This window comes from Dasypus novemcinctus, chromosome 2 (assembly GCF_030445035.2).
Source record: "Dasypus novemcinctus isolate mDasNov1 chromosome 2, mDasNov1.1.hap2, whole genome shotgun sequence".
In the NCBI taxonomy this organism is placed as follows: Eukaryota; Metazoa; Chordata; class Mammalia; order Cingulata; family Dasypodidae; genus Dasypus; species Dasypus novemcinctus.
In genome coordinates this window covers 188,254,021-188,264,104 of record NC_080674.1, presented here as the reverse complement: position 1 = coordinate 188,264,104, position 10,084 = coordinate 188,254,021, and the positions used below count along the sequence as shown (strand labels likewise).

Genomic DNA, 10,084 nt, shown 5'->3' with positions numbered 1-10,084 from the left:
TTGTGTGCCTCTTGTTGATTAGCTGTCTCAAATCCTGCATCTCTTTTGGTCCTTGATATATTCTTTTCCTTGGGCCATTTCTTCCATTTTCTTAATTTGACTTGTTATCTTTTAGTGACATCTAGGCATCTGATTAGGGTGGTGAGTTCACTCAGCTGCTTGATTTCTCTTTCATAGGGCTTTCGTGGAGGGAAGCTGTGCACTACTGCTGTACTTTGATTCTTAGTTCAATCTGTTCTGGGTCTTTAAAATTGTCCCCGTTAATTGCTCAAATCTGGGTCCTTGGCCCAGTAATGGGTTGTAGACTGCTTCATAAGGCCTTGGGTAAGGAGGAGGCAAATGCTGGAAAAAGCCTCTCTTACTTATTTACATTTAATATCCTAACATGCACTTATTTGGCCTGCCAGCAGATGGCAATCTTTGGCAGCCTTCTCAGTTCTGTGCCTGGTCAGAGTGTGTTTGCTGCAACATGGACTGGATCAATGTGACAGAGGTTCCTTCCAGGAGGCCAAGAGCCTCAAAATTCAAACTTTCTCAGAGGCTGTTCTCCAACCTTTGCTGGCAACCCCCTCCATTTTCCCAGGTAGGAAGTAATTCCATTCCCCTCTGCATCCTCAACAACCAGTTCTGGTCAGTAAAGAGGGAGACTGAGATGGTCAGATCTCTTAGCCCGTTGCCTGCTCCCAAGGCAAACAATGGTGCGGCCCCATCCAGTCTGGAAAGGCTCGTGGGACACAGGAGACCAAACATGTGGCCATAAGCTAAGCCAGCCTTAGGCTGTGCCCTCTCTCTCCCCTTTTTGGGGAGGCAGGTCCCTGGAGCCCCCTTTGTCTGTAGCCACTGGCCTGAGGTCTGAGAATTCAAAAGCATCTATAGTGAGGAGGGAGGATGCCAGCATTTGCAGCAGTAAATGCCAGCTTGCCATCATGATTCTTATCCTTTGCCCCTCTCTTCTCTGGGTGGCGTGCAGCCTTCCTCTGGTGTCCTAAATCCTAGAAGATTCTTTTTCAGGTAGTTTCTGTCTATCCTCTAGCTATTTTTTCTGGGAGAGAAGAGTGTCCCATGTCTTTCTAGTCAGCCATATTCCTGGAAGTCTATACTCTAGGTTTTAACTCTGTACATCTATTCTTCACATTTAGTTCATACTAGTGAGACCATGCAATATTTGTCCTGTTGTGTCTGGCTTATTTCACTTAGGATATTCTCTTCAAAGTTCAATCATGTTATCATATATGTCCCAATTTCATTTCTTCTTTCAGTAGCATAATATCCCATGGTATGTACATACATTTTATCCATTCATCATTATGAACACTTGGGTTGTTTCCATCTTTTGTCAACTGTAAATAATGCTGCTATGAACACTGATGTGCAAATGTCTGCTCACCTCACATTTTGTAGTTCTTCTGGGTGTATTCCCAGTAGAGGAATTGTTGGATCATTTGGCAGTTCTATATTTAGCTTACCAAAGAACTGCCAAACTGTCTTTCACAGAGGCTGCACCATTTTACATTCCCACCAGCAGTGAAGGAGTGTTCCTATTTCTCCTCATCCACTCCAGCACTTACTGTTTTGTTTTTGTTTTTTTAAAATAATGGTCATTCTATGCAGAGTGAGACGATATCTCATTGTCATTTATATTTGCATTTCCCTAATAGCTAATGATATTGAACATTTTTTTCACATGCTTTATGACCACTTGTATTTTCCTCTTTGAAGAAATATCTATTTAAATCTTTTGTCCATTTCTAAATTGGATTGCTTGCTCTTTTATTGTTGAGTTGAATGATTTCTTTATATAGAATGGCAATAAAACCCTTAGTTGGATATGTGATCTCCAAATATTTTCTCCCATTGAGAGAGTAGTCTTTTCACCTTCTTCATGAAGTCTTTGAATCACAAAAATGTTTAAGTTTGAGGAGATCCTATTTATCCATGTTTTCTTTCATTGCTTGTGCTTTTGGTGTAAGGTTTAAGAATCCACCAACTACCACCAGATCTTGGAGATGTTTCCCTACATTTTCTTCTAGGAGCTCTATGGTTCTAGCTTTTATATTTAGGTCTTTGATCCATTTTGAGTTAATTTTTATAGAAGGCATGAGATAGGGGTCATTCTTTTGGCTATGGATATCCAGTTCTCCCAGCACCATGTGTTTAATAGACTGTTCTGCCCCTCCTGGTTGGGTTTGACCGCCTTATCAAAAATCATTTGATCACAGATGTGAGGGTCTATTTCCAAACTCTTGATTCAACTCCATCATTCTATCTTGATACCAGTATGATGCTGTTTTTGCCACTGTAAGTAGATAATATGCTTTAAAGTCAGGAAGTGAGAGTTCAACTTTGTTCTTCCTTTTAAAGATATTTTTGGCTATTTGGGGACCCTTACCCTTCCAGATAAATTTGATAATTGGCCTTTACAATTCTACAAAGAAGGAAATTGGAATTTTTATTGGGATTGCATTAAATCTATAAACCTGTTTGGGTAGAACTGACATCTTAATGATATTTAGCCTTCCAACTCATGAAAACAGAATATCCTGCCATTTATTTAGATCATCTTTGGCCTCTTTTAGCAATGCTTTATGGTTTCCTGAATACATGACTTTTATGTCTTTGTTTAAATTTAGTCCTAAATATTTGATTCTTTTAGTTGCTATTGTAAATGAAACTTTTTTCTGACTTCTTCCTCAGATTGCTTGTTAGTAGTGTATAGAGCTTTTACGTCCGGATTTGAAAGTTGGTACTCAGTATATATATATATATAGGACCCAGAGTTCAACAATACAGATCAGATTGACCTGTATGATGATGTGCTGACAGCCACCTCACAGCCTTCAGATGACAGAAGCAGCAGCACAGAACCACCACCTCCTGTTTGCCAGGAGCCATCTCCCAAGTCCAACAACAAGACCCCTGCAATTCTTTATACCTACAGTGGCCTGCGTAATAGACGAGCTGCTGTCTATGTGGGCAGCTTTTCCTGGTGGACCACAGACCAGCAGCTGATCCAAGTTATTCGCTCGATAGGAGTCTATGACATGGTGGAGTTGAAATTTGCAGAGAATCGAGCAAATGGCCAGTCCAAAGGGTATGATGAGGTGGTAGTAGCCTCTGAAAACTCTGTCCACAAATTGTTGGAACTCCTGCCAGGAAAAGTTCTTAATGGTGAAAAAGTGGACGTGAAGCTGGCCACCCGGCAGAACCTGTCACAGTTTGAGGCACAGGCTCGGAAACGAATACCTCCATGGGCCCATTCCCGTGATGCTAGTGATTCTGCTGATGGACAGGCCACACCCTCTGAGAGCCTTGTACCCTCATCTGCCCGTGTGGATAAGCCTCCCAGTGTCCTGCCCTACTTCAATCGCCCTCCATCGGCCCTCCCCCTGATGGGTCTGCCCCCACCCCCAATTCCACCCCCACCACCTCTCTCCTCAAGCTTTGGGGTCCCTCCTCGTCCTCCTGGTATCCACTACCAGGATCTCATGCCCCCTCCTCCTCGATTACCTCCTCATCGGGCTGTACCTCCCCCTGGGGCCATCCCACCTGCCCTTCACCTCAATCCTGCCTTCTTCCCCCCACCAAATGCTACAGTGGGGCCTCCACCAGATACTTACATGAAGGCCTCTGTACCCTATAACCACCATGGCAGTCGAGATGCGGGCCCTCCGCCCTCCACAATGAGTGAAGCTGAATTTGAGGGATCATGAAGCGAAACAGAGCAATTTCCAGCAGTGCCATTTCCAAAGCGGTATCTGGAGCCAGTGCAGGGGATTACAGTGATGCAATTGAGACGCTGCTCACAGCCATTGCTGTTATCACACAGTCCCGGGTGGCCAATGATGAGCGTTGCCATGTCCTCACCTCCTCTCTTAAGGACTGTCTTCATGGCACTGAAGCCAAGTCATACAGTGTGGGTGCCAGCGGGAGCTCTTCCAGGAAAAGACATCGGTCCTGGGAGAGGTCACCTAGCCGGTCCTGGGAGAGCAGCAGGAGGCACCGGGATCTGCTTCACAATGAAGGTCAGCATGATGATTATTTCCAAGAGAGGAACCAGGAGCACGAAAGACACCGGGATACAGAACGGGACCGGCACCACTGAGGAAGGAGTCTGGTTGGAAGCAAATGTTTTTTTAATGGAGGTGCATCTCCTCGCCTTGATCAGGACTAAAGGACAGAGGCCGCTCTACCCCTTCCCCTTCCTAGAAACCCCTAACTCCCTCCAGGCACCTAGGGAATACCCTCTGCCCCACAGGATGGAAGACTGCTTGGCAGCCCTCCCAATCCCACACCTCTTGTTTGCCAGGGGAGAGAACCTAAAGACTATGTGGCTGGGAGGGGTGACAGACAGGAAACACCATGTCCTGGCCCCTGATCTCCACAGAGAATGGTGCTTTGTCAAAGGAAACATGAGTTTCTGATTCTCCAGAAGCAGTTCGGTGGTGAGATTAATGGGAAGACTTTTTTCCCAGAGAAAATGGATCCTTCGTGTGGGGTCTAGGAGATTGACTGGGTGTGCCAAAATATGCCTCGGGTCCTGCTCTCAGCACTAAATTTGATGGGGCCAAGAACATCCAAACTTCTGGCTAACACACCACTTCTTTAACTCTTCTTTACCTTCCCAGCCCTTGGAGGAGGTTCTCTGAGAACAGAAACCATCATATGAAAAGCTACTTCTGTTCTTGCTTTTCCCTCTCACATATTGATGGTTTATTTCCCTGACCTCCCAGAAGGGCTGAATTCTTTCAACTCCTCAGTGGACTTGTCGCCCCCCCGCCCCCACCCCATCTAAGCAGAGAAGGCCCATGAGGTTGCTTTCTGCTGGAGAGTCTGGGAGAGCCAGTTATCACCTTCTGCTACTCAGTGCTTGGTTGCCTCATATAATAACCAGCTCTGCTAGGTGTTCCCTTTCCCAGGGGGTTTTCCATTTCATACATGAAACCCTTCCCCCAGGAAGGCTGCTTCCTTGTTTTAGAGGAAGGTACTGCCATTGGGAGATTGGGACATTGGGACCTCAGCAATGAAGAACACTTGTGATATACCAGGAGGAGTGGGGAAGGAGGGGTATTGGACAGGATATGGCCTACTTCCATAGGTTTTTCTTTTCCAGGGTTAATGTAAGCTTGGGCTTGCATTCCTAAAGTACCTGCCTTTACTTAATGTGCGATAATCTGGCACTAGTAGGCAGGTAAAATCATAAATTTGGTGTCTACTTTTTGACTATTGACTTAATAGCTTTCCTCACTCTGCCAAGAGGTACTTCCGGACTCTGATAAGGAGCAAGGAAGAAACAGGTGAACTTGAATGAACTCAGTTCAGAGTTCTAAGGACCACCACTCTGGGGGCCATTTTCTATGCAGCAAATGAAATTGTTTCTCCCATAACATCCAAATTATGATGTGGTTGCTGCTGGAGGGGGAGATGGCAACAGAGTCCCACGTTACCCATGGGGTGATGCTAATTTTGCATGCATCTACTGGGCATATGGCTTCTAACATGAGAAGAGACATGGCATGTGAAACGAGATGTGGCATGTCAGACATAGGGTCACTGGGGACCCTTCGGGCTCACAGAGGGTACACTGAATTTGACTGAACCCTTCCTCTATTCCCAGCACGTTTCTGACATAGCCCTTAGTCACTCACTGAGGGAATCCCCCCAGGGTTGGAGAGGCACATTCCCTTGGGACAGAGGCTACAGGTAGTAGCTTTTTCCCCATTCCCAAGCCCTATCCCCACTTCAAAACATGACACCCCGCCCAACTGGCCAAGTGTTAAGTGCTATGCTTATCCTCGAACAGCTCCTGGTGTCTTTTTAAAATGTAGAGAAAACCAAGTAAGGTAAACAGTTTAAGGAAAAAGATATATAGAATACCAGAAAAGCCGTTTACCCAGAGAATTTTTTCTCCCCATTTTTTTTTTGTTTTGTTTTTACTCAATGACACAATTTTTAGTTTTATTTCCTAATAGCAAAAGGGAAAAAGAAAAAAAAAAAAAACTCAAAAAGGCCAAGGCCCGATCTTGTGGGAGCGAAACCAACGCCTGGCTCCGAGCAGCAGCCTCAGCCTCCGCGGCCGCCGACAGGTTTCTCTGGCCAGTGTTGATTATACCAGTCTGCAAGCATGGGGAATATTTTTGCTAACCTCTTCAAGGGCCTTTTTGGCAAAAAAGAAATGCGCATTCTCATGGTTGGCCTGGATGCTGCAGGAAAGACTACTATTTTGTACAAACTGAAACTTGGTGAAATTGTCACTACTATTCCTACTATCGGTTTCAACGTGGAAACTGTAGAGTACAAAAACATCAGCTTCACCGTGTGGGACGTGGGTGGCCAGGACAAGATCCGGCCTCTGTGGCGCCACTACTTCCAGAACACACAAGGTCTCATCTTTGTGGTCGACAGCAATGACCGAGAACGTGTGAACGAGGCCCGCGAAGAGCTCATGATGTTGGCAGAAGACGAGCTCAGGGATGCCGTCTTCCTAGTGTTTGCTAACAAGCAGGATCTTCCCAATGCTATGAACGCTGCTGAAATCACAGATAAACTGGGATTGCATTCTCTGCGCCACAGAAACTGGTACATTCAGGCCACCTGTGCCACCAGTGGGGACGGGCTTTATGAAGGACTGGACTGGTTGTCCAATCAGCTCCGGAACCAGAAGTGAACCAAGACCATGTCCTCCTCCCTTTCTCCTCCTCTCCCTCTTACTTCCTCCTCTTCGCCCTCCGCTTTACTCTCATGTGGCAAACTGTGCTACTCTGTGGTATTGAGTGCCAGAAGCTGTTTCCATGGGTTTTTGGTCACAGTATGTATTGCACCATGCTGTAAATGTGGCAGACGCAGCCTGCAAACAGGTTTTTTATTTAATGTAAATAGTTTTTGTTTCCAATGAGGCAGTTTCTGGTACTCCTATGCAATATTACTCAGCTTTTTTTATTGTAAAAAAAAAAAAAATGGAAATCAACTCCCTGTTGAGTACTGAGAAGGGATTTCAGGCGCTCTGGCACCTGGGCTTCCGGGAGTTACTGGGTTGGAAGAGCCGAGCCGCCTCCTTGACTTTAGATCTTGTCAAGGTCCATTTTGGTGGTTGGTTTTTAACCCAAACTCAGTGCATTTTTTAACATAGTTACACATAAAAGATAAGGAGAACACTTGAACACACAGAAGGGAGAAATATGCCTAGTGTAGGTTTTGCAGTAGCAACCTGAATACTGGTCCATCTGATCGTCTGTGTTTCCCTTTGGGAACGTGAGAGAAGGTGACAGAAATCAAACCCACGATCAAATTTTGCATGGTCACAATAGAGATCCCTGTAATTACGCTTTGTCTTCGGATCATCCTGTATTTCATAGAGTTTGTGCTTGTACTTGTGCTCACACGGTTACCGAGGAAACAAGCTTTGAGGCTGTGGCATGGCCCAGGCCACCAACTGAGACCATCGGCGCCTCCGTCCGGTCACTGGGGCCTTGGGTTCTTCCCCCTCCAGCCAGGTCACTGGTGTCGGGCCACTCAGGGACCCCCGGGAGAGGTCTGTGCTGCCACAGGCATCGGCAGCAGCCTTTGGCTCTCAGTGTAGAAAAAGGCTGGGAACCACCAACCTATTCTTTTGGTCAGGTGTGTGGTGCTTTTGTTTGAAACTACTTGCCAGAGCAGAGAGTCTGTTTTTCCCGGCATTTACTCAGAGTAGCTCTCTCAGGGTGCCCTGGGGTCTCCCCAGCAGAAACGCATGCAGTACGGACAGTCACTCCATCTAGAGCGCCCAGCCTGTCTCGGAGCACCCCTACCTGTAAATGTGTGAAGTAGCTTTCACTCCCTCCTCCTGCAAGGGTCAGATTTGCCATCGGAAAAAGACAACCTCTATCCTTTTTCTTTTGTATTTTGATAAACACTGAAGAAGCTGGAGCTGTTAAACTTTATCTTGGGGGAAAAACAACCTCAGAATTGGTTTATTTGGTGTTGTGGAACCTCTTACTGCTTTCAATACACAATTAGTAATCAACTGTTTTGTATACTTGTTTTCAGTTTTCATTTCGACAAACAAGCACTGTAATTATAGCTATTAGAATAAAATCTCTTAACTATAAAAAAAAAAAAAAGGCCAAGGCCCTGTCCCCCTGTTGTTGGTGATTTGTCTTTCTGATAGGTTGAAATTGTGTAATAAACTTGATGACGCTGTCAAAAAAAAAAAGTTGTGTATAGAAATGCTATTGATTTTTGCATATTAATCTTATATCCCACCACTTTTCTGAAATCTTCTATAAGTTCTAATAGCTTTGTTGTGGATTTTTCAGGATTTTCTAAGTATAGAATAATATCATCAGTGAATAACAAAAGTTGTACTTCTTCCTTTCCTACTTGGGTGCCTTTTATTCATTTTCTTGCCTAATTGCTCTAGCTATAACTTCTAGCACAATATTGAATAACAGTGGAGAGAGGAGGCTTGTCTTGTTCCTGATCTTTCTTGATCCTGAAAGAAAGCTTTCAGACTTTCTCCATTGAGTACAATGTTAGGTGTGGATTTTCCATATATGCACTTTAACATTTTCAGAGTTTTTTTTTTTTAATCAAAAAAGGATATTCTCTTGTCAAATGCCTTTTCTGCATCTACTGAAATTATCTTGTGGTTTTTCTTCAATTTATTAAGTGGTGTATTACACCGACTTTCTTAGGTTGAATAATGCTTGCATGCCTAGTATAAAGCCCCCTTGATCATGATGTATAATTTTTAATTTTTTTTTTTAAATTCAGTTTTCAAATATTTTGTTGAGATTCTTGCATCTAAATTCATTAAAGAAATTGGTGTAATTTCCTTTTTTTTTTGGTAATATCTTTATTTGGCTTTGGTATTAGGGTGTTAGTTTCACAGGTAGCAGTCCTTCCTTATCAATTTTTTGAAGGGTTTGAGAAAGATTGGTACTAGATCTTTAGGTTTTGTTTTTTGTTTTAATCTTCTTTAAAGGATTGGTAGAATTGACCTGTGAATTATCTGGTCCTGGACTTTTCATTTTGGGAGGTTTTTGATGACTGTTTCAATTTCTTTGCTTGTGGTTGGTCTGTCAAGGTCTTCTACTTTTTCTAGGGTCAATGTGGTTTGTTCATGTGTTTCCAGAAATATGACCATTTCATCAATGTTGTATAATTTGTTGGCATAGTTATTCATAGTATCATCTTATGATCTCTTTTATTTCTGCTGTGTCAGTGATAATGTTACCCTTCTCATTTCTGATTTTATTTGCATCCTCTTTTTTCACTTTGTTAATCTAGCTAATGGTTTATCAATTTTGTTGGTCTTCTTGAAGAATCTACTTTTAGTTCTGTTGGTTTTCTCTACTGCTTCTTTACTCTCCATTTATTTCTGCTCTAATCTTTATTATTATTTCCCTTCTGCTTGCTTTGGGATTGGTTTGCTGTCCTTTTTCTAGTTTCTCTAGGTGTACAATTAGCTATTTTAGTTCTTTTTCTTTTTCAATATAAGAATCAAGGGCTATAAATTTCATTCTCAACACTGCCTTCACTCTATTCCATAAGTTTTGATATGTTGTGTTCTCATTTTCATTCATTTTGAGGTATTTACTGATTTCTCTTGCAATTTCTTCTTTGACCCACTGATATATTTAAGTGTATTGTTTAATCTCCCTATGTCTGTGGATTTTCCATTTTTCTGCCTGTTACTAATTTTCAATATTATTTCATTATGATCAGAAAAAGTGCTTTTTATAATCTCAGTGTTTTCAAATTTACTATGATCTGACTTATGTCCCAGCATATGGTCTATCCAAGGGAAAGATCCATGAGCACTTTAGAAGAATGTATATCCTGTTTGGGATTATAAAGCTTTATGAATGTCTATTAGATCTAGTTCATTTATCTCATTATTCAAGCTCTCAGTTTTTGTGTGTGTGTGTGTGTTTTTTTAAATGATATCCTAAGTGTTTTATTTAAGATATAAGAGGAGACAAAGATTACTACTGGGTTGTAATAAAGTTTTATGAATGAAGTGGGATTTTTATCTGGACCTGGGAAAAGGGAGTCATTACATTTTCAGATATACAAAAATGCAATCTATTTCCCATGGGAATTTTCT

The 10,084-nt window shown here is 42.8% G+C and overlaps 1 protein-coding gene and 1 pseudogene across 1 annotated transcript; both read left to right on the top strand.

The window, feature by feature from the left end:
• Positions 1-469: 469 nt before the first annotated feature.
• Positions 470-4,423, top strand: LOC101445146 (cleavage and polyadenylation specificity factor subunit 7-like). Its single transcript, XM_071218707.1, is given in 4 exon segments — positions 470-484; positions 584-655; positions 2,769-3,699; positions 3,702-4,423. Coding segments are annotated over 4 exon segments (1,419 nt in total). The 3' UTR covers positions 4,103-4,423.
• Positions 4,424-6,016: 1,593 nt separating this feature from the next.
• Positions 6,017-6,779, top strand: LOC101439544 (ADP-ribosylation factor 1 pseudogene; annotated as a pseudogene).
• Positions 6,780-10,084: the final 3,305 nt, after the last annotated feature.